This window comes from Mobula hypostoma, chromosome 14 (assembly GCF_963921235.1).
Source record: "Mobula hypostoma chromosome 14, sMobHyp1.1, whole genome shotgun sequence".
Taxonomy (NCBI): Eukaryota; Metazoa; Chordata; class Chondrichthyes; order Myliobatiformes; family Myliobatidae; genus Mobula; species Mobula hypostoma.
The window spans coordinates 75,301,826-75,325,354 of record NC_086110.1 but is presented as its reverse complement, the minus strand read 5'-3'; the positions used below and the strand labels follow the sequence as shown (position 1 = coordinate 75,325,354).

General features: G+C 47.5%; 1 protein-coding gene across 2 annotated transcripts in view; it reads right to left on the bottom strand.

The window, feature by feature from the left end:
• Positions 1-4,748: 4,748 nt before the first annotated feature.
• ca7 (carbonic anhydrase VII) overlaps positions 4,749-23,529 on the bottom strand; it is a 33,239-nt gene continuing 14,458 nt past the window's right edge. For both annotated transcript variants that reach the window (XM_063067243.1, XM_063067244.1), the window contains exons 3-7: positions 20,519-20,640; positions 19,324-19,419; positions 17,538-17,600; positions 15,706-15,861; positions 4,749-5,172 (exon numbers count right to left, since the gene is read on the bottom strand). In XM_063067243.1, the coding sequence (XP_062923313.1) occupies positions 5,047-5,172; positions 15,706-15,861; positions 17,538-17,600; positions 19,324-19,419; positions 20,519-20,640 (563 nt within the window). In that variant the 3' untranslated portion in view covers positions 4,749-5,046. The remainder of the gene's footprint in view (positions 5,173-15,705; positions 15,862-17,537; positions 17,601-19,323; positions 19,420-20,518; positions 20,641-23,529) is intronic.

Here is a 23,529-nt window from a genome sequence, read left to right as displayed (position 1 = left end):
ACAGACACACACACACAGAGTCAGTCAGACACGCACACACACACACACCCACACACATATACACCAACATCATTTTATCAGGTCCGACAACACTTTTATCGGGTCTGAAATCATGTTCCGATTGTACATGGCAATTATTCGCAACTGCGTTCAGAATCAGAACCGGATTTATGCTTACTGCTTAGATGAGGTGAAATCTGGTGATTTGCAACAGCCGTACTGTAGAAAAACATGAAACTAAATTACGAAATCTATAAATGGTGCAGAACAAATCTAGTATTGATGACATAACACTGGACTGCAGTATAAACCGCATTCACGACTGTTGCTAGCCTGAGATTTTACTGTGCTCATGAGCCCATGCATCCCACTCCCAGAAGTTCAACAAATCTGAGGATAAGTTGTTTCCGCTCTATTTCCATGGGTGATACACTCTGCCTCCAATACAACAGAGGACATCGAATAATACAGCACAGGAACAGGCCCTTCAGCCCACAATGCTATCCTAAACTAATTCAGATAACCTCACAGATCCCTTCTGCCCACACAATTTCCAGTCTCCCTATCCCTCCAATCTCCATACATTCATGTGTCTATCTAAGAGTCTTAATCACCTTTATCATATCTGCATCCATCACCAGCACATTCCAGGCACCCAGCACTCTCTGTGTAAAGAAAATCCTACCCCTCACATCTCCTTTGAAATTACCCCCTCTCACCTTAGATGCATGCCCACTGGTATTAGACATTTCAAGCTGCGGGAAAAGATACTGTCTCTCTACTCCATCTATGCCTCTTATAATCTTCTAAACCTCTATCAGATTTTCTGTCAGTCTCCGCCACTCCAGAAAAATCAACCCAATTTGTCCAACCTCTCATTAGAACACGTGCCCTCTAATCCAGGCAACGTCCTGGCAAGCCTAAACTTACAGGAGACTGACCACATGGAAAACAGCTACCGCACATGGCTGCTCAGTGAAATATCTCAGCAAGATGGAAGTATGGAGTTTGTCACTTTTCAAAACTCCATTTAGGCCAGAACTCTGTTTTGGGCAGATGGGGCTTGTCAGCCGTGGTTGGCAGCTCTCCTGGGAGAAGGAAAACTCTTATCTCAAACCTCTGTTGCCTTGGGCTATACCCACCCATGGGGAAGGCCGGGAGTAAACCCGAGGAAAAATCTGGAGCTGGGGTACCTAAGGCAGTTCTACATTGAGTTCAACACTGACTCACAACTCCTGTAATAGTTAAACTGTATCGGTCTCTGCCTTTCCTAAACACTTCCGATATCGTACTGCCCTGGTTTGACCAATTGTCTTTCAAATGTGGGAGGAAACAGGAGCATCTAGACAAAACCCATGTGGTCATGGCGAGAACGTACAAACTCCTTACGGACAGCGTTGGGAAGTGAACCCGGGTCGCTACTGTGGTGCTGCTGGCAGTACACCACCGTGTGTACAAACTTCCTGAAGCAGCTCAACAAACTATGGGATAGGAATTCCAAAAATTCACTGCCCTTTGAGTGAAAAAAAATCCCTCTATACCTAAACCCTTAAACAGCTAAATTGTTTATTCACAAACTGTGCTCCCCGACACCGGATTCCTCAGTGAGAGGCAAACAGCCCCCTGCCCCTCATCTACCAAACCCTTTGAAAATGTCAGTGAGATCCCCCGTCCCATCATAAACCCAAGAGAGTACAGTGCCAGTCTCCTCTAAACCTCCTTGCAGAGCAAACCCATCCCCACCCCCAACCCTGAACCAGTCTGGTGAATGTTCGTCGCTCTTCCACTTTCGCAAGTACATCTTTTTTTAGGTAGGGAGTTTAAAGCTGTGAAGATCAAAAATAAAACAGATGCTGGTAGTCAGAAAACAGGAAACAGGAAACACTCAGGAGGTCAGGCAGCATTTGTAGGGAGAGAGGCAGCGATAATGCTTTCTGTTGAAGGGTCGCTGAGGAAAGTTCTCTGACCGGGAATGTTGGCTCTTTCCATGTCTGCTGGTGCACCCTGACCTGCTGAGTATGTACAGTCATTTCTGTTTTTATTACAGATTAAAACGACACCCAATATTATAAGACCATAAGATAAAGGAGCAGATTTAGGCCATTCCACACATCAAGTCTGCTCCACCATTCAACCATGACTGATTTTTTTCAACCCTATTCTCTCACCTTCTCCTCATGACCCCTTAACCAATCAAGAATCTATCAATCTCTGTCTTAAGTGTGTCCAATGACTTGACCTCCAGAGTCATATGTGGTAATGAATTCCATAGATTTAGGACCTTCTGACTATAGAAATTGCTCCTCATCTCTGTTCTAAGTGGACATCCCTCTGTTCTGAGTCTGTGCCCTTTGGCCCGAGACGCACCCACTATAGGAAATATCCTCTGCATAGCCACTCAATTAAGGCATTTCGTATCTGAGAAGTTTGATTGAGATTCCCCACCCCCCCGCCCCGTTCTTCGAAACTCCAGCGAGTACAGGCCCAGAGCCATTAAATGTTCCTCATGCATTAAACCATTCTTTCCCAGCATCATTCTCGTGAACCAGCTCTGGACCCTCTCCCACGCCAGCACAAAACTGCTCGCAATACCGCAGATACGATCTGACTGATCCATCAGCTTTACATCCTTGCTTTTATGTTCTAGTCCTCTCAGAATGAATGCTAAGATTCTATTTGCCTTCCTCACCATTGACTCAACTTGCTGATGAACACAGAGAATCTTAAAGTGTGTGTGTCTGTGTAGAAGACAGCGATTGTAAACCCCTTCTCTCTGAAGAGCTAATTATCAGAGATAAATTCCACGTTAATCCAAAGGTTCAGACTTACCTTTGTCATGCTTACCACAATCTGAGACAATCCCTGACAGCTGGTCACTGCTAAAATGCAGGAAGTTACCTGCACAATGTTAGGCAGTGGTCATGGGTCAAAATGGGCACAGAAAAGCTCCCCAGAGCAGTAAGAGGTGAAGCAATAATGTGTTTCGGTGAGGGGCAGGGGACAGAGAACAGCTCAGGATATTTGAAGTGGAAGGTAGACAGGGGCCTCAGAAGAAAATCTGGCTGAGTGGTGCCATAGCAACATCTCACTCAATGTCAGCAAGACCAAGGATCTGATTATCGACTTCAGGAGGAGGAAAGCAGAGCCAGACTTCATCAACGGATCAGAGGCAGCAACTGTAAATTCCTGGGTGTTATCATTTCAGAGGACCTGCCCTGGACTTTTCATCTTATGTTCTCGATATTTATTGCCTATTTATTCATTTATTATTATGACTTTGCTTGACTTTTGTCTCAGGGTTGTATCCTAGACCTATATCTACTTTAATAATAAATTTACTGTGAACTTGGGACTTGAATTAACGTCCCAGACAGCTGATGCGGAGGCTCTGCTTGGGCATTGGAGGACATGTTTTCTGGAGTGGGATTTGAGGCTCTGCTCTTCTTTCAGGAGCAGTACTGCAGCTTAGTGGTTAACATAACACATTATAGTGCCAGTGATCCAGGTTCCGTTCCCACTGCGGTCTGTAAGGACTTTGTACCTTCTCCCCCGTCAGCGCGTGGGCTCCCTCCCACTTTCCAAAGACGTACAGGGATAGGGTTAGTAAGTCGTGGGTGTGCTACGTTGACGCTGGAAGCACGGTCATGCTCGCGGGCTGCCCCCAGCGCATCCTCGGATTGTGTTGGTCGTTAGCACAAACGACACATTCCACTGCGAGCTTCGAGGTGCATGTGACAAATAAAGGTCATCGTTAAGCTTTCTGACTTGCAGGAATTCCTGTCCTCTGTGTCACTGTCCCTGCGGAGTACAGTGAGGTCTGTGACCCATCACCAGTTTGCAGAGACAAGGTTTGGGGGGAAACAGTGAATAACCCCACCCTAGGGCAAGCCCCACCGCTGAGGGTGAGGAAGGATCTCTGTGTCCTTGTGGAGCTGGGAGTCGAGCACCTGGAAGGAGTCGCAAATCTCCTCATTGCTTTGGTCTAACAACATGCAAAACAAATAAAGGCTATAAGACGTAGGAGCAGAATTAGGCCATTCAGCCCATCATGGCTGATTCATTTTCCTGTCACAAGATCTCAAGGAGTAATTGATATAAGTGTGGGGTGTGCGTGGTCAGGAGAAGGAAATGAGCCCCCACCAGATTCAGGCATTCAGTGTGCCAGACGAACTGCTTTGACACTACAGGACCATAAGACCATGAGACATGGGAGCAGATTAAAACCTTTAGCCCATCGAGTCTGCTCTGTCATTAACCCTGTACGTCTTTGGACTGTGGGAGGAAACCCATGCGGTCACGGGGAGAACGTACAAACTCCTTACAGACAGCAGTGGGAATTGAACCCAGATCACTGGCTCTGACTTACCCCTCTCAACCCTATTCTCCTGTCTTCGCCCTGTAACCTTTGATGTCCTGACGAATCAATCATCCTCCGCTTTAAATGACTTGGCCTCCACAGCTGTGCGTGACACAAAATTCCACAGACTCACCTCCCTCTGGATAAAGAAATTCCTCCTTATTTCTGTTCGAAAGGGACGTCCCTCTATTCTGAGGCTGTGCCCTCTGGTCCTAGACTCCCCCACTACAGGAAACGTCCTCTCCACATCCACTCTATCTAGCCCTTTCAATATTTGATATTAAGCTGTTAATACATTACAGGCAGGAAAGCAGCTGATTTAGAACAGAAATCCCACAGTCAGTGTGGGTGCTTGCTGGTGTGATCTTTCATTGAGTTCATGTTCTCCGTATTAAATATTCTTTTATTTGCACAGGTCTTCTGAACATTGGCTCTTTGTCAGTCTTTATTTATGCATAGATTCTATTGTATTTATTTTTCTCGTAAATACCTGCAAGAAAGTGAATCTTAAGGTAGAAATGGAAACATGGATAATGAATGTACTTTGAACTGAGGTGGACGATATAACGAGGGGTTGTAAAGATAAGTTACAGGCCGATTCCTCTCCGGTCCTGTGCTGCTGCTTGCTCCGTCCTTGGCCCCATAGGCGGCTTGGTGGGTTTTAACCAGGGGCTGGCGAGAGGACTGGGCTACGACTGGAAAGAGGCGAAGACAGTCCTGCCTTTGAGGGGTTGTGGGGGTCGGTAGTTGTCCACCATTTGCAACTTCTGCGACTCGGTCTCTCCGGAAAAGAGCAGCATCCGGAACTTATCCATCTGCAAGGAAACAGGGAAGCAGAGAGTAACGGCGGGCGGATAGCAAGCAGTCTTTCCTTAGCTGCAATTAGAATCCCAATCTCGGAATGGTTGAAGAAGGGGGTGGATAATTCAGTGGAATGTGGTAATTTGCAGGACAAACCAGGGCAGGACTTGTGCAGTGAACTGTAGGACACTGAGGTAAGTGCTAGCTACGGCAGCTGGTGGTTAGCTAGACTCTATATCAGACCGAGTTTGCAGTTCAGTTCCAGCAATGTCCATATAACCATATAACAATTACAGCACAGAAACAGGCCATCTCGGCCCTCCTAGTCCGTGCCAAACTCTTACTCTCACCTAGTCCCACCGACCTGCACTCAGCCTATAACCCTCCATTCCTTTCCTGTCCATATATCTATCCAATTTCACTTTAAACGACAACATCGAACCTGCCTCAACCACTTCTACTGGAAGCTCGTTCCACACAGCTACCACTCTCTGAGTAAAGAAGTTCTCCCTCATGTTACCCCTAACTTTTGCCTTTTAACTCTCAACTCATGTCCTCTTGTTTGAATCTCCCCCACTCTCAAGGGAAAAAGCCTATCCACGTCAACTCTATCTATCCCCCTCATAATTTTAAATACCTCTATCAAGTCCCCCTTCAACCTTCTACATTCCAAAGAATAAAGACCCAACTTGTTCAACTTTCTCTGTAACTTAGGAGATGAAACCCAGGTAACATTCTAGTAAATCTTCTCTGTACTCTCTCTATTTGGTTGAGATATTTCCTATAGTTCGGTGACCAAAACTGTATACAATACTCCAAATTTGGCCTCACCAATGCCTTGTACAATTTCAACATTACATCCCAACTCCTATACTCAATGCTCTGATTTATAAAGGCCAGCATACCAAAACCTTTCTTCACCACCCTATCCACATGAGATTCCACCTTCAGGGAACTGTGCACCATTATTCCTTGATCCCTCTGTTCTACTGCATGCTTCAATGCCCTACCATTTACCATGTATGTCCTATTTTGATTAGTCCTACCAAAATGTAGCACCTCACATTTATCAGCATTAAACTCCATCTGCCATCTTTCAGCCCACTCTTCTAACTGGCCTAAGTCTCTCTGCAAGCTTTGAAAACCTACTTCATTATCCACAACTCCACCTATCTCAGTATAATCTGCATAGTTACTCATCCAGTTTACCACCCCTTCATCCAGATCATTAATGTATATGACAAATAACATTGGACCCAGAATAGATCCGAGGCACACCACTAGTCACCGGCCTCCAATCTGACGCACAGTTATCCACCACCACTCTCTGGCATCTTCCATCCAGCCACTGCTGAATCCATTTTACTACTTCAATATTAATATCTAATGATTGAACCTTCCTAACCAACCTTCCATGTGGGACTTTGTCAAAGGCCTTACTGAAGTCCATATGGACAACATCCACCGCTTTACTTCCGTCAACTTTCCTAGTAACCTCTTCAAAAAATTCAATAAGGTTTGTCAAACATGACCTTCCACGCACAAATCCATGTTGACTGTTCCTAATCAGACCCTGTCTATCCAGATTATTATATATACCATCTCTAAGAATCCTTTCCATCAATTTACCCACCATTAACGTCAAACTCACAGGCCGATAATTGCTAGGTTTACTCTTAGAACCCTTTTTAAACAATGGAACAACATGAGCAATACGCCAATCCCCCGGCACCATCACCGTTTCTAATGACATTTGAAATATTTCTGACAGAGCCCCTGCTATTTCCACACTAACTTCCCTCAAGGTCCTAGGGAATATCCTGTCAGGACCTGGAGACTTATCCACTTTTATATTCCTTAAAAGTGCCAGTACTTCCTCTTCTTTAATCATCATAGTTTCCATAACTTCCCTACCTGTTTCCCTTATCTTACACAATTCAATATCCTTCTCCTTAGTGAATACCGAAGAAAAGAAATTGTTCAGAATCTCCCCCATCCTTTTTGGCTCCACACATAGCCGTCCACTCTGATTCTCTGAGGGACCAATTTTATCCCTCACTATCCTTTTGCTATTAATATAACAGTAGAAACCCTTGGGATTTATTTTCACCTTACTTGCCAAACCAACCTCATATCTTCTTTTAGCTTTTCTAATTTCTTTCTTAAGATTCTTTTTACATTCTTTATATTCCTCGAGCACCTCATTTACTCTATGCTGCCTATATTTATTGTAGATATCTCTCCTTTTCTGAACCAAGTTTCCAATATCCCTTGAAAACCATTGGCTCTCTCAAACTTTTACCCTTTCCTTTCAATCTAACAGGAACATAAAGATTCTGTACTCTCAAAATTTCACCTTTAAATGACCTCCATTTCTCTATTACATTCTTCCCATAAAACAAATTGTCCCAATCCACTCCTTCTAAATCCTTTCACATCTCCTCAAAGTTAGTCTTTCTCCAATCAAAAATCTCAACCCTGGGTCCAGACCTATCCTTCTCCATAATTATATTGAAACTAATGGCATTGTGATCACTGGATCCAAAGCGCTCCCTAACACAAACATCCGTCACCTGACCTATCTCATTCCCTAACAGGAAATCCAACACTGCCCCTTCTCTAGTTGGTACCTCTATGTATTGCAGCAAAAAACTATCCTGCACACATTTTACAAACTCCAAAACCATCCAGCCCTTTTACAGTATGGGCTTCCCAGTCTATGTGTGGAAAATTAAAATCTCCCACAATCACAACCTTGTGCTTCCTGCAAATATCTGCTATCTCCTTACAAATTTGTTCCTCCAATTCTCACTCTTCATTTGGTGGTCTATAATACACCCCCATAAGAGTTACGACACCTTTCCCATTCCTCAATTCCACCCAAATAGCCTCCGTAGACGAGTCCTCTAATCTGTCCTGCCAGAGCACTGCTGTAATATTTTCTCTGACAAGCAATGCAACACTTCCCCCTCTTGTCCCTCTGATTCTATCACACTTGAAGCAATTAAATCCAGGAATATTTAGTTGCCAATCACACCCCTCCTGTAACCATGTTTCACTAATAGCTACCACATCATACTTCCAGGTATCAATCCATGCTTTAAGCTCATCCACCTTTCTTATAATGCTCCTAGCATTAACATAAATGCACTTAAGAAAGTTTCCACCTCTTACTCTCTGTTTATCACTAATGGTGCAAACAACTTTACTATTTTCTTTTTCTTCCTTCTTCCCTACATCTGTTCCTACACTCTGGTTCCCCTCCCCCCTTGTATCTAGTTTAAATCCACCGGAGCCTCTCTAGCAAACGTACCTGCAAGAATATTTGTCCCCCTCCAGTTCAGATGTAGACTGTCCCTCTGGAACAGGTCCCACCTTCCCTGGAAAACTGCCCAATTATCTATAAATCTGAAGCCCTCCCTCCTGCACCATGTCTTCAGCCACATATTGATCTGCGCCATCTTACTATTTCTAAACCCGCCTGCATGTGGCACTGGTATCCTGAGATTAATATCCTGGAGGTCCTGTCCTTTAACTTGGCGCCTAACTCCCTAAACTCACCTTTCAGGACCTCCTCACTCTTCCTACCCACGTCATTGGTCCCTACATGGACCATGACATCCGGCTGCTCACCCTCCCTCTTGAGGATACCGAGAACTCGATCTGAGATATCGCGAACCTTGGCACCAGGGAGGCAACAGACCATCCGTGATTCTCGATCTCTTCCACAGAACCTCCTATCTGTCCCCCAAGGAGTAAGGAGTTTTGTACACTCTCCCTGTAAGCTGCGTGGGTTTCCGCATGCACTCCAAAGGCGTACCGCTAGAAGGTTAATTGGTCATTGTAAACTGCACCATGGTTAGACTAGCTTTAAATCAGGGATTACTGGGCAGTGTGGCTTGTTGAGCTGGAAGGGCCGGTTCTGGAAGGAAGACAGGGAGAGGAGAGGGAGAGAAAAAAGAGGGAGTGAAAGTGAGTAAGAGTGAGAGAGAGAGAGAGAGAGAGAGAGAAAAAGGAAAAGGAGGGTCTGGGAATACAAATCCATAGTTTCTTGAAAGTTGCATCATGGGTAGATAGGGTCACAAAGAGAGTTTCTGGCACCTTGGTCTTCATAAATCGGCACTGAGTACAGGAGCTGGGATGCGAAATGAAGTTGTTACTGAGGCCTCATTTGGAGTATTGTGTGCAACTTCTTTTAGGCCAGTACAGCACAGGAACAAGGCCCATCGGTCCACAATGTTGTTCTCAGCTAATTGAACGAGTATTTACAAGGATGGTGCCAGGACTTGACGTCCTGAGTTATTGGGGAAAGGTTGAATAGTTTAGGACTCTTTTCCTAGACTGTGGCAGAAAGAGGAGCGATTTCATAGAGGTTTACAAAATTGAGGGGTACAGATAGGGTAAATACAAGCAGGTTTTTCCCACTGAGGTTGGGTGAGACGAGGATAAGAGGTGAAACACTTAAGGGGAAATTTTTTACTCAGAGGGTGGTGCAAGTTTGCAACATTTAAGTTTGGAAAGGTGCATGGATGGAAGGATTGTGTGTAGGTGAGATCAATAGTGACTCGGCAGAATAGCAGTTTGCACAGACTAGATGGGCCGAAGGGTCTGTTTCTGTGCTGCAGGCTTGGTGACTCGATAATTCTAGGCAAAGGAGTTACATAATCGCATAATCCAAAACAGATGGAGGGTCTGGTTAACACACAAGATACTGGGGGATCTCTGCAGGCCAGGCAGTATCTAAGGAAGGGAATAAGCAGTCAATGTTTTGGCCCAAGATCCTTCATCAGGAATAAACAGCAACTGCTTTTCCCTCCACAGATGCTGTCTGACCTGCTGAGTTTCTCCAGCACTGGTGTGTTGCTCAAGAGTCTGATTACTTTGATTGGCTGGGGAGGGGAGGGGAGGGGAGGGGGGGAGAGAGGGAGGGGGGAGAGAGGGAGGGGGAGGGGAGAGGGGAGAGAGGGGGAGGGGGGAGGGGGAGGGGAAAGGGGGAGAGAGGGGGGAGAGAGGAGGGGGAGGGGAGAGAGGGGGAGGGGGAGAGAGGGAGAGAGGGCGGGGGGAGAGGGAGATTGGTCACTGATTGGCTGTCACGCAGGAATCCTGGTGTCTTGATATCTGATCTATCCCTGTGAAATTTTGGCAGTACCCTTCCCTCACAGATGGAATTAATACACACAGCAGGATACCAGAGTGATAGGCTGACAAGGGGAAAGAGGCAGAGTTTCCACCGGAGATAAAAACTGAAATTTTATGGTATCAGACCTTATTACCTCTCGTCCTCTAGAACCTGGGGACCATTATCAATATCTTTATAACCTCATAACTCAATCAGCTGAATCTAATGAGGGTCAGATTAATCATTAACAAACCGTTAACATCAAATGGTCTCGAGGCCACTGGAAGCTCGTAGCTCTTGTTTGGATTTGACTATACAGTAGCCTCACCCCTCCATGTCATGTTAAAGTCAACACTGTGCTGTCTGGGTGACTGGGTGGGAGGGAAGGCCTAGTTGTGGTTGTTCCACTGAACATAGTTCCCATGCTGTGTTGGTGCCCGAATCTGTGGCGACACTTGTGGGTTGCTCTCTGCCAGTTTGCTTTCCTTCTCCTCTCTCCTTCCCCACCTTCTTATTCTGGCATCTTCTCCCCTCCTTTTCAGTCCCAAAGAAGGGTCTCAGCTCAAAATGCCGACTGTTTATGCTTCTCCTTAGATGCTGCCTGACCTGTTGAGTTCCTTCAGCATTTTGTGTTTGTTGCTCAGGATAGACTAAGAACAAACTGAGTATGCATAAATAACAAAATTATATTCTACCATAATTTATAAAACTCTGGTATCCCTCCTCTTGCCCTTTCACCCATGGTCCACTCTCCTCTCCTATCAGATTCCTCCTTCATCAGCCCGTTACCTTTTCCACCTATCACCTCCCAGCTTCTTACTTAATTCCCCTTCCCCCAACCACCTGACTTCACCTATCACCTTCCAGTTTGTCCTCCTTCCCCTCCCCCACCTCCTTATTCTGGCATCTTCCCCCTTCCTTTCCAGTCCTGTTGACAGGCTTTGGCCTGAAACTCTGGCAGTTCATTCCTCTCCATAGATGCTGCCTGACCTGCTGTGTTCCTCCAGCATTGTGTGTGTGTTGCTTGGTATGGTCTGATAAATAAGTGTGAACTTGAACCTGCTTCCCGCGGGTGAAAAACACTGCAGAGGAGTGCCTGAAAAGACCCATTCCACTTTAGTTACGAATCCAGGGATTCAGTGGTGGGAATGACTCACAGCTCTTTCCACGGTAAAGAGAATGACTCCACGATCCTAGCTCCTCCTCCGTGGATTCTGCCCACATCTCTTCACTTCACCCCCTTCCGTGTGTCACGTTCCAACAAGATTACTTGCAAAAGAAAACTGCCTACCCTCTCTGTCAAGAGTTTCAAATCGACGGCTCCTTGTCCCTGACCCCTGAACCTAAGGGGACTTGCTTTTTACATGGAGAAAAGACCGTTGTCATACCCCATCCCTTCTTCAAGATTCAAGATTGTTCAGTGTCATTTCCAGTACGCAAGTGTAAAGGAGAACCAAGTAATTGTTACTCCAGATCCTATGTAGCACAAAAAACCACAATAAGATAAAGAACACAATAATAAAAAATGCACAATAAATATAAATACAAACGACAGCCTATATACGTAAATTGATTGTATGTCCGTAAAGTGATGTTAGACACAGGAGTGTCTGTACACAAGGTGACTGACAGGAAATGATACAGTAGTTGTGTTGGGGGTGTGGAGGGGTGGGTTAGTGGGTGGAAGCATTGATCAGTCTCACTGCTTGGGGAAAGTAACTGTTTTTGAGTCTGGCCGTCCTAGTGCAGATACTATGTAACGTCCTCCCGATGGGAGTGGGACAGACAGTCCATGAGCAGGGTGGCTGGATCCTGGCCCTTTTGCCGGCTCCTTTCTGTATATATGTCCTTGATGGTGGGGGGATCTTATGGTCCAATTACCTGGCAGGGAGCCTGCAAGGACTGCGTGGCCTCCCTCTGGCTGTAACTGAGCAGTGATTGTCTGGAGGGGGTGAGGCACCTTCTCAAGCCACTGCATTCCCTTTGGTGAAGGGCCACCCACAAGGAAAGAGTTTAGATGAATTCGGAGTACTGTACTTCAAACAACTAAATTGCAGAGTTTGAGAGGGTGAGCCAGTGTGTAGGAACCCATTTCCTCCAGCAGATGCCAGTGTGGGTTAGGGCCAGGAGGAACAGACTGGTGGTTAGAACAACACCATTACAGTGCCGGGGATTATCAATAGGGGTTCATTTCCCACTGATGTCCGTAAGGAGTTTGTACGTTCTCCCCGCGATCGTGTGGGTTTCCTCTGGGTGCTCTGGTTTCCTCCCACACAGCAAAAAGGTATGGTTGGAGTTAGTACGTTGTGGGCTTGTGATGTTGGCACCAGAAGTGTTCCCCCAGCTCATCCTCGGACTGTATTGGGCTGTATTGTTTGTGTTGATGTACACGTGACAAATAAAGCCATTCTTTCTTTGGTTCTTTAAGAGGATACGAGGGCGCCATGATAGTGTAGTGTTTAGTGTGATGCCATTACAGTTTGGGATGCTCTGGAGTTCAGAGTTCAATACTGGCGCAGTCTATACTTTCTCCCTGTGAACACCTGCATTTCCTCCAGGTGCTCTAGTTTCCTCCCAAAGTCCAAAGACGTACCGGTTCAGAGGTTAATTGGTTATTGTAAATTGCCCTGTGATTAGGCTAGGGTTAAATTGGGGGTTGGTGGGTGGTGTGGCTCAGTGGAACAGGTGGATGGATGGATAAATAGATGGACAGATGGATGGATGGACAGAGATGGATGGATGCACAGGTGGATGGATGGACAGGTGGATGGGTGGATAAATAGATGGACAGATGGATGGATGGATGGACAGATGGATGGATGGACAGGTGGATGGGTGGATAAATAGATGGACAGATGGATGGATGGACAGGTGGATGGATGGACAGGTGGATGGGTGGATAAATAGATGGACAGATGGATGGATGGATGGACAGGTGGATGGATGGACAGGTGGATGGGTGGATAAATAGGTGGACAGGTGGATGGATGGACAGATGGATGGATGGACAGGTGGATGGATGGATGGACAGATGGATGGATGGACAGGTGGATGGATGGATGGACAGGTGGATGGGTGGATAAATAGATGGACAGATGGATGGATGGATGGACAGATGGATGGATGGACAGGTGGGTGGATGGATGGACAGATGGATGGGTGGACAGATGGATGGATGGAAAGGGGGATGGATGGACAGGTGGATGGATGGACAGGTGGATGGGTGGATAAATAGATGGACAGATGGATGGATGGATGGACAGATGGATGGATGGACAGGTGGATGGATGGATAAATAGATGGATGGACAGATGGATGGATGGACAGGTGGATGGATGGATGGACAGATGGATGGATGGACAGGTGGATGGATGGATGGATGGACAGGTGGATGGGTGGATAAATAGATAGACAGATGGATGGATGGATGGATGGACAGATGGATGGATCGATGGACAGATGGATGGATGGATAGGTGGATGGATGGACCGGTGGATGGATGGATGGATGGACAGGTGGACGGTTGGACAGATGGATGGATGGACAGATGGATGGATGGACAGGTGGATGGATGGATGGACAGGTGGATGGGTGGATAAATAGATGGACAGATGGATGGATGGATGGACAGATGGATGAATGGACAGGTGGATGGATGGACAGGTGGATGGATGGATGGACAGGTGGATGGGTGGATAAATAGATGGACAGATGGATGGATGGATGGACAGATGGATGGATGGACAGGTGGATGGATGGACAGGTGGATGGATGGACAGGTGGATGGATGGACAGGTGGATGGGTGGATAAATAGATGGACAGATGGATGGATGGATGGACAGATGGATGGATGGACAGGTGGATGGATGGACAGGTGGATGGATGGATGGACAGATGGATGGATGGACAGGTGGATGGATGGACAGGTGGATGGATGGACAGGTGGATGGGTGGATAAATAGATGGACAGATGGATGGATGGATGGACAGATGGATGGATGGACAGGTGGATGGGTGGATAAATAGATGGACAGATGGATGGATGGATGGATAGATGGATGGATCGATGGACAGATGGATCGATGGACAGGTGGATGGATGGACAGATGGATGGATGGACAGGTGGATGGATGGATGGACAGATGGATGGATGGACAGGTGGATGGATGGATGGATGGACAGGTGGATGGGTGGATAAATAGATAGACAGATGGATGGATGGATGGACAGATGGATGGATCGATGGACAGATGGATGGATGGACAGGTGGATGGATGGACAGGTGGATGGATGGATGGACAGATGGATGGATGGACAGGTGGATGGATGGATGGACAGGTGGATGGGTGGATAAATAGATGGACAGATGGATGGATGGATGGACAGATGGATGGATGGATGGACAGATGGATGGATGGACAGGTGGATGGATGGACAGATGGATGGATGGACAGGTGGATGGATGGACAGGTGGATGGATGGATGGACAGATGGATGGATGGACAGGTGGATGGATGGACAGGTGGATGGATGGACAGGTGGATGGGTGGATAAATAGATGGACAGATGGATGGATGGATGGACAGATGGATGGATGGACAGGTGGATGGGTGGATAAATAGATGGACAGATGGATGGATGGATGGATAGATGGATGGATCGATGGACAGATGGATCGATGGACAGGTGGATGGATGGACAGATGGATGGATGGACAGGTGGATGGATGGATGGACAGATGGATGGATGGACAGGTGGATGGATGGATGGATGGACAGGTGGATGGGTGGATAAATAGATAGACAGATGGATGGATGGATGGACAGATGGATGGATCGATGGACAGATGGATGGATGGACAGGTGGATGGATGGACAGGTGGATGGATGGATGGACAGATGGATGGATGGACAGGTGGATGGATGGATGGACAGGTGGATGGGTGGATAAATAGATGGACAGATGGATGGATGGATGGACAGATGGATGGATGGATGGACAGGTGGGTGGATGGATGGACAGGTGGATGGGTGGACAGATGGATGGATGGACAGGTGGATGGATGTACAGGTGGATGGGTGGATAAATAGATGGACAGATGGATGGATGGATGGACAGATGGATGGAAGGACAGGTGGATGGATGGAAAGATGGATGAATGGACAGATGGATGGATGGATAAATAGATGGACAGATGGAATATTCAAATGCAGTGAATGGTGGGGTTCTGGAACCCACCAGGTGTTGGAGGGTTTTGGTAGAGGTTTGGTACATATCCACCTACACGGGTATGTACAGGGTATGGGCCAAGAGCTGGGCCAGGTTTAATCTGGTCCACATTTGGTTGACACAGACGAGATGCTCTCCTCCTGTGGGACGGTGACACTATTGGACAGTCGGCAGCTCCGGTTCCATGTGGAGACTCACCTGCTTCTCAGATACAGCAATGGGTTCCCTGAAGACAATCCAGGTCACACTCTCATGGAGCGGAGGGGTGGTGAGAGAGCCCGTGTACGTCCAGTAATCCCTGCACTTTGGCAGCAGGCACTGTGGGTTAAAGTCCTTAAACTGGGCCTCTGTTTCCTGTCAAGAGATCAATAGAGATTGGCATTGGTAAATGGTTTATCATTGTGGCATGTACTGAGATGCAGTGAAAAGCTTTCATTTCATTGTTCTTTCCAGGTGAGTCATTTCATGCAGGAAGGGGAGGGGAGGTGGAGATGGAGGCGAGGGAGAGATGGAGATGGAGGAGAGGGGGAGGTGGCATGGTAGTGTAGCAGTTAATGTACTACTACTTTACAGTGCCAACAACCCTAAGTTCAATTCCCATTGTTGTCTGTAGGGCGATTTTATGTTCTCCCCATGATGGGTGGTTGAGGGATAACTGTTTCTGAACCTGGTGGTGTGGTTTCTGAGGCTCCTGTACCTCCTTCCTGATGACAGCAGCAAGAAGAGACATTTGCCAACCTGTACCTCTTTCATCATCATCATCATGTGCCATGTTGTATGACATCATCATCATGTGCCACGTTGTATGATGTGGTCATAATCATCGTCTCATGACCATGATTGTTCTTTGCAAATTTTTCTACAGAACTGGTTTGCCATTGCCATCTTTACAAGATGGGTGACCCCGGCCATTATTAATACACTTCAGGGATTGTATGCCTGATGTCTGTGGTTGCATAACCTGGACTTGTGATATGCACCTTCAGCTCATATGACCATTCACCACCTGCTCCCGCGTCATTACGTGATCCTGATCAGGGGGCTAAGCTGGTGCTACACCGTGCCCAAGGGTGACCTGCAGGCTGGTGGAGGGAAGGAGTGCCTTACGCCTCCTTTGGTACAGACATGTCTCCACCCTGCAAGGCACAGTGTTTGAGCTACAGAAAAAGTACAAGGCACATAGAGATCCAGCTCAGGTAGAGAGCACAGGAACCGGCCCTTCAGCCCAACTCATGCATGCTGACCAAATGCCCATCCGAGCTAGTCTCCTTCAGGTTCTTAGATTTTTAGATTAGATCAGCATTGTTTGTGACAACGACCAACACAGTCTGGGGCAGCCCGCAAGTGTCGCCACGCTTCTGGTGCCAACATAGCATGGTCACAACCCATTAACACCAACTGTAAGCCTTTTGGAAAGTGGGAGGAAACCAGAGCTCCCGGAGGAAACCCACACGGTCATGGAAAGCATAGACAGGGTAAAATGTCTAATACTAGAGGGCATGTATTTAAGGCGAGAGAGGGAAAGGTCAAGGAACATGTGTGAGGAAAATGGAGGTTGTCAGGGATGATGGCGGAAGCAGGTGCAACAGAGATGGATATGCAGGAAGCAGAGGGGTATGGACTGTGTAGAGCAGAAGGGATTAACTTAGTCAGCACATACATTGTGGGCTGCAGGACCTATTCCTGTTCTGTACCGCTCGATGTTCTGAGAAGGACATTGAACCCATTTTTTACCATGAGGCGAAGTTTCAGCCTTTCCCCACAGAGGTACACGAAGAACCCTGGGCACATGGTGAGGCCTTCACTCTACTTCCCAAGCCAAGTCACGATGGTGGCCAAGTCAGTCAGGACAGTGGCCAAGTCAGTCAAGATGGTAGCCAAGTCAGAACTGCGGTCAAGTCAAGGCAGTGGTCAAGTCAGTCACGACAGTGGCCAAGTCAGTCAAGATGGTAGCCAATTCAGGACAGCGGTCAAGTCAGTCAGGACAGTGGCCAAGTCAGGACGGTGGGAGCTGATCTGCCCCTCCTCACCTTGAATTTCACCATGTACAGGGCATCCGTCAACCTGTGCAGGTGGGCGTGCCTGTCGCCAGTCTGAAAGAGAGCAGGATTTTAAAGTATGCCGGATTATTTCAGTAAATGGCATCTCTATTAAATCAGCATCCTTATAAGAAATAAACAGGCCACTCAGCCCTTCTAGTTGCTCTTTATTCTCTGGACTAGCCCCATCCCAACCCCTCCTCCTTTGATTTCTTCCTTATTTCCCTTTAAAAGGTCCCCACTTTTCAGCTCAGCCCTCCTCCTTGTGAGTTGGGGAAGTGTCTCCCAGATTCCCTGCTGGATTTATGATACTAACTGGGAGAGGCCATTCGGCCCATCCATTTTCTCCAATCATTCAAAGATTGAGGAGTTTGAAAGATTACCTTTTTTTGTCATGTGTACATTGAAACATACAGTGAAATGCATTGATTGTGTCGATGACCAACACAGTGCGAGGACGTGCTGGGGGGAGGACACAAGTGTTGCCAAGCTTCCGGTGCCAACACAGCCTGCCCACAACTTACTGACCCTAACCCGTACGGTACGCCTTTGGAATGTGGGAGGGAACTGAAGCACCTGGGGGAAACCCACACAGTCACAGGGAGAACGTACAAACTCCTTACAGACAGCGGGGGAATTGAACCCTGCTCACTGGTACTGTAAAAAGTGGTGCACTGACTGTTCTGCCCTCAAGGGCAGCACAGGTAAGTTACAAGGTTCCACCTTGATAAGGCCACGTTCAGAACAGCCATGATTCAATGGAATAACAGGGCAGGTTTGAGGGGACGAATGGCCTACTTCTACAGAACATAGAACAGTAAAGCATAGGTACAGGCCCTTCGGCCCACAATGTTGTGCCAAACCAATTAAATTAGTAATCAAATGGCCAACTAAATTAATCCTTTCTGCCTACATGAAGTCCATATCTCTATGTATCTGCCTCTACCACCACCCCAGGCAGCACATTCCAGGCATCCACCACTTTCTGTGTAAAAACTTGCCCCACACATCTCCTTTGAAATTACCCCCTCCCACCTTAAATTGTATTAGACATATCAGCCCTGGGGAAAAGATACTGTCTGTCTACTCTATCTATGCTCCCCATAACGTTATAAACCTCTATCAGACCTCTCCTCAGCTCCGTCGCTCTCTCTTCAAATCCACAACATCCTGTTTGTATCTGCCCTACTCCCAACTAAGTAGTTTTCAGATAACAAAGATGAGTAATTCTCCTCTTTTTAAAAAGGAGAGCTGTATTTCCAAAAGCAAACACGAGGAAATCTGCAGATGCTGGAAATTCAAGCAACACACACCAAAGTTGCTGGTGACCGCAGCAGGCCAGGCAGCATCTCTAGGAAGAGGTACAGTCGATGTTTCGGGCTGAGACACTTCGTCAGGACTGACAGAAAGAAGAGATAGTAAGTGACAGTCTCGGCCCTAAACGTCGACTGTACCTCTTCCTAGAGATGCTGCCTGGCCTGTTGCGCTCACCAGCATTTGTTTTGTGTGTTGGTGTATTTCCAACATAATTTGCTGATTAGAGAAGATGGGGACTGGTAAAAGACTGAACACTCCAACAAAGTCCTCGTGTGGAGGCCAGAGCAAACAAACTCCTCCCAATAAATAATCTCTCTAGAAAAATACAATGAATGGAGGACTGATAGTTTAAAAATTCTAGACCCAAAATCACTCTTAGCCACGCTGTCAAGTTTGCTGGACGGGGAGGTCCACCACCATGTTCAGCTGGAAATGACACTGTCGCTACAGGGCAGCCTACCTCCAGGAACACAGCGATCACCGCCAATCCATCGGCTTCCACCGCCGCCTCTCCAAACGTGTTATACTTAGTGGAGTTCCAGTGGACCAGGTGAAGCTACAAGGACAGAAGGAAAAAGGAAGTGAGATTGCTAACTGGAAAGAGTGAGCAGTTTCAGGCTCCCGGGCATCAACACCTCTGAAGATCTATCCTGGGCCCAACACAGTGATGCAGCTACAAAGAAGGCATAACAGAGGTTATACTTCATTAGGCGCTTGAGGAGAATTGGTATGACATCAAACGCTCTTGCAAGTTTCTACAGATGTAGCTTGAAGAGCATTCTGACTGGTGGTATCACAGTCTGGTGTGGAGAGAACACTGCACAGGATTGGAAAAAGCTGCAGAAAGTTGTAAACTCAGCCAGCTCCATCATGGGCACTAGTCCCCACACCCCCACCATTTCAGTTTTTGAAAAAAGGTGAAGAGGTAATGCAGATGCTGCAATCTGGAGCAACCACAAACTGCTGGAGGAACTCCATGAGTCAGGCAGCATCTGTAGGGGAGAAATGGTAGTCAGTGTTGCAGGCCGAGACCCTTCATCGGGACTGTCTTTGCCCCCCATAGACTCGAGTGCGATGTAGAACATAGAACGTAGAAATCTACAGCACATTACAGGCCCTTTGGCCCACAAAGTTGTGCCAACATGTAACTTAGAAACTATTATGGCTAAACAAATTCCTTCTCATCTCTGTTCTAAATGGAAGTCCCTCTATTCTGAGGATGTGCCCTCTAGTCCTAGACTCCCGCACCATAGGAAACATCCTCTCCATATCGACTCTATCTGTGCCCTTTGGTCCTAGACTCACCCACTATCCTCTGAACATCTTCTCTATCTAGGCCTTTCAATGTTTGATGGGTTTCAATGAGAATCCCTTCACTTCTAAACTCCTGTGAGTACAGGCCCAGAGCCATCAGACACGCCTCATATGTTAACCCTTAAATTTCAGGATTCATTCCTGTGAACCTCTTCTGGGGCCTCTCCAGTGCCAGCACATCCTGTTTTAGATACAGGGCCCAAGACTGCTCGAAGTGCCCGAATGCATTCCTGTGCTGCTGGCTGATTGCTATGGTTACATAATCCAGAGACCGTGGTTCCAATGAAAGCGCCAGCCCTGCCTCGCCTCAGCCAGTACTCACTGCCAGCAAGCTGGCTCACCTCTCCCGGGTAGGACCTGCCGTTGACGGTGTGCTCTGAGCCCTGTTGGTCATCCTTCTGCCCCCAGTGGAAATGGAACTGCTTCAGTCTGTAGGGCCGCTCCAAGGGGCCGCCGCTGATCACTGAGAGGGAGAAGCACAGAGAAGGTCAGAGAGCACAGAGGTCAGAAGCGATGTGTCCCACTCTCCTCCTGCCCCTTCGCTCAGCTCGGGCATCGCAGACATAGGGGCAGGGGCAGGCAGGAGGCAGGGGCCAAAGCACTGATTGATAGCCGGTGGAGGGTGGGGAATAGGAGAGGTCTGGAATGTAGCAGCTTGGGGGACTGCTGCTACCAAACCCAATCCCACTTTCTTTCATCCTCGACCCCACATCACCCTCCCCCACCCAACGTCACCCTCCCCACATCACCATCACCCAATTCCCCTTCTTACATCCTTGACACCACATCACCCTCCCCCACCCACCATCACCCTCCCCACATCACCATCACCCAATTCCCCTTCTTACATCCTTGACACCACATCACCCTCCCCCACCCAATGTCACCCTCCCCACATCACCATCACCCAATTCCCCCTTCTTACATCCTCGACACCACATCACCCTCCCCCACCCATCATCACCCTCCCCCACCCAACGTCACCCTCCCCACATCACCATTACCCATTTCCCCTTCTTACATCCTTGACCCTCACATCACTCTCCCCAACCCAACGTCACCCTCCCCAAATTCTCTCCCCACATCCTCTCCCCACATCACCCACCCAGCATCACCATCACCCAGTCCCCCTTCCCATGTCAGCCACACCTCCTTCCCCTCCCCCAACCAATCCCTTCTCCGACACTCCTGTCCCATGTCACCCACCACCCAACTTTCCCCTCCCCCATGTTAACCCTACTCCCCCACATCCGTAAGGAGACTCTGTATGTCTTCCCCGTGACCACGTAGGTTTTCTCTGGGTGCTCCGGTTTCCTCCCACACTCCAAAGACAAATTGTCCCATGACTAAGTTAGGGTTAATCGGGGCGTGGGGCTGTGAGGCAGTACAGGTCGAAGGTCTGGGAAGTCCCACTCCACACTGAATGGCTAAAAAAAATTTAAAACACCGCCCTTTTCATGGCTCCCTCCCTCCCATTTCAACTGACCGACTCCTCCCCATGTCACCTTCTGTCAACCCAACCCCATCAACCCCAGCCCACCCCTCCCAGTGCACTGGGGGGGGGGGTGACAATGTTGTATTAGGAAATTAACCATGATATCTTCCCCATCACTATGTCCAAACCCGGCACCTCCCTTCCCAACAGTACCGTCACCAGGGAGGCTGCAGAGGTTCACAAAGTTGCAACATTACCCTACTGCTCTTGAACTCAACCCCCCGCCTCCATCTAATTAAGGCCGACAGACCACACGCCTTCTTCACCACCTGATCAACTTGTGCAGCAACTTTGAGGAATCTGTGGATGTGGGACTTTCTGCTCCCCCACATTGCTAAGAACCCTGAGCCAGATTGTTGGAAGAAATATCCAGTTTGTTTTTCATCTTGTTCTTTTCCCATTGCCTTTTTAATGTCACCCATTGTAAGTAATGACATATTGGATCCTGTTCTGAGTGTCACTCTTCAAGGGAGAGAGAGGGACAGACAAAGAGACAGAGACACAGAGACAGAGAGACAGAGAGACAGAGACAGAGAGAGAGGGGGACAGACAGAGAGACAGAGAGACAGAGACAGAGATAAAGAGGGCCAACAGCATCATGGGCACTTGCCTCCCCTGCATCGAGGATCTCCTCGAAAGGCAGCATCCATCGTTGAGGACCCTCACCATCCAGGACGTGCCCTCTTCTCATCGCTAACACCAAGGAGGAGGTACAGAAGCCTCACACTCATTATTTCAGGAACAGCTTCTTCCCCTTTGCCATCAGATTCCTGAATGGACAATGAACCCCACTATTTTTTGCTCTCTTTTTGCACCAATTATTTAATTTTATTTATAGATAAATTTCTTATTTCAATCTATAGTTTATTATTATTATGTATTGCAATGTACCGTTGCCATAAAAGAACAAATTTCACAACATACGCTAGTGATATTAAACTTGATTTTGACAGACAGAGAGAGAGAGAGACAAAGAGAGACAGACAGAGACAGAGGTGCAGAGAGACAGACAGGGAGTAAAGGATGGGAAGAGGCAAGAGGTAGAGGCTGGAAGGGCAGGCTGAGTGTGGGGACGGAGATCTGTGGCTGGGGGTAAGACAGCCCCTCACTGAGGACCAGCCGGTGTGTTGGTACATTTCTCTGTAGAAACCAGAAGCTGCTGTTTGTTGTGGCTTCCTACAGCCACTCAGTCCTGTACAATCTTGTACAATCACAGACCTCTGCCCAACCCAGCAATTTGTCTCTGCATTTAGCACAAAGTCATCATTTACCCAAACCAAGGGAGCCGGTATCCCCAAGGCCTTTCATTAGATCAGTCATGAAACCACAGAGAGGAAGTGATTGTTAACAACGCACACAAAATGCCAGGGGAACTGAGCAGATCAGGCGGCATCTATGGAAACGAACAGTCAATGCTTTGCACCGAGACCCTTCATCAGGACTGGAGAGGAAGGGAGAAGATGCCAGAATAAAAATGTTGTGGGGTGGGGAAGGAGGAAGCTAGAAAGTGATATGTGAAGCCAGGTGGGTGGGGAGGGGGAGGGGGGATGAAATAAGAAGCTAGGTGATAGGTGGAAAAGGTAAAGGGCTGAAGAAGGAGGAATCTGATAGGAGAGGAAAGTGGAGTGTGGGAGAAAGGGGAGGAGGAGGGAAACCAGATGGAGGTGATAGCAGGAGAGAAGAAGAGGTAAGACCAGGGAAAAGAAGAGAGAAAGGGGAGGGGTAAAGAAAAAAAATAAATAAAATTTATCAGAACAAGAAATCAATGTTCATGTCATCCTTAAACTGTCGTCTGTCCAACCAGCACTGGTCCCACACAAGAGTTGCATGAGACTACAGATGCTGGAGTGACAATCG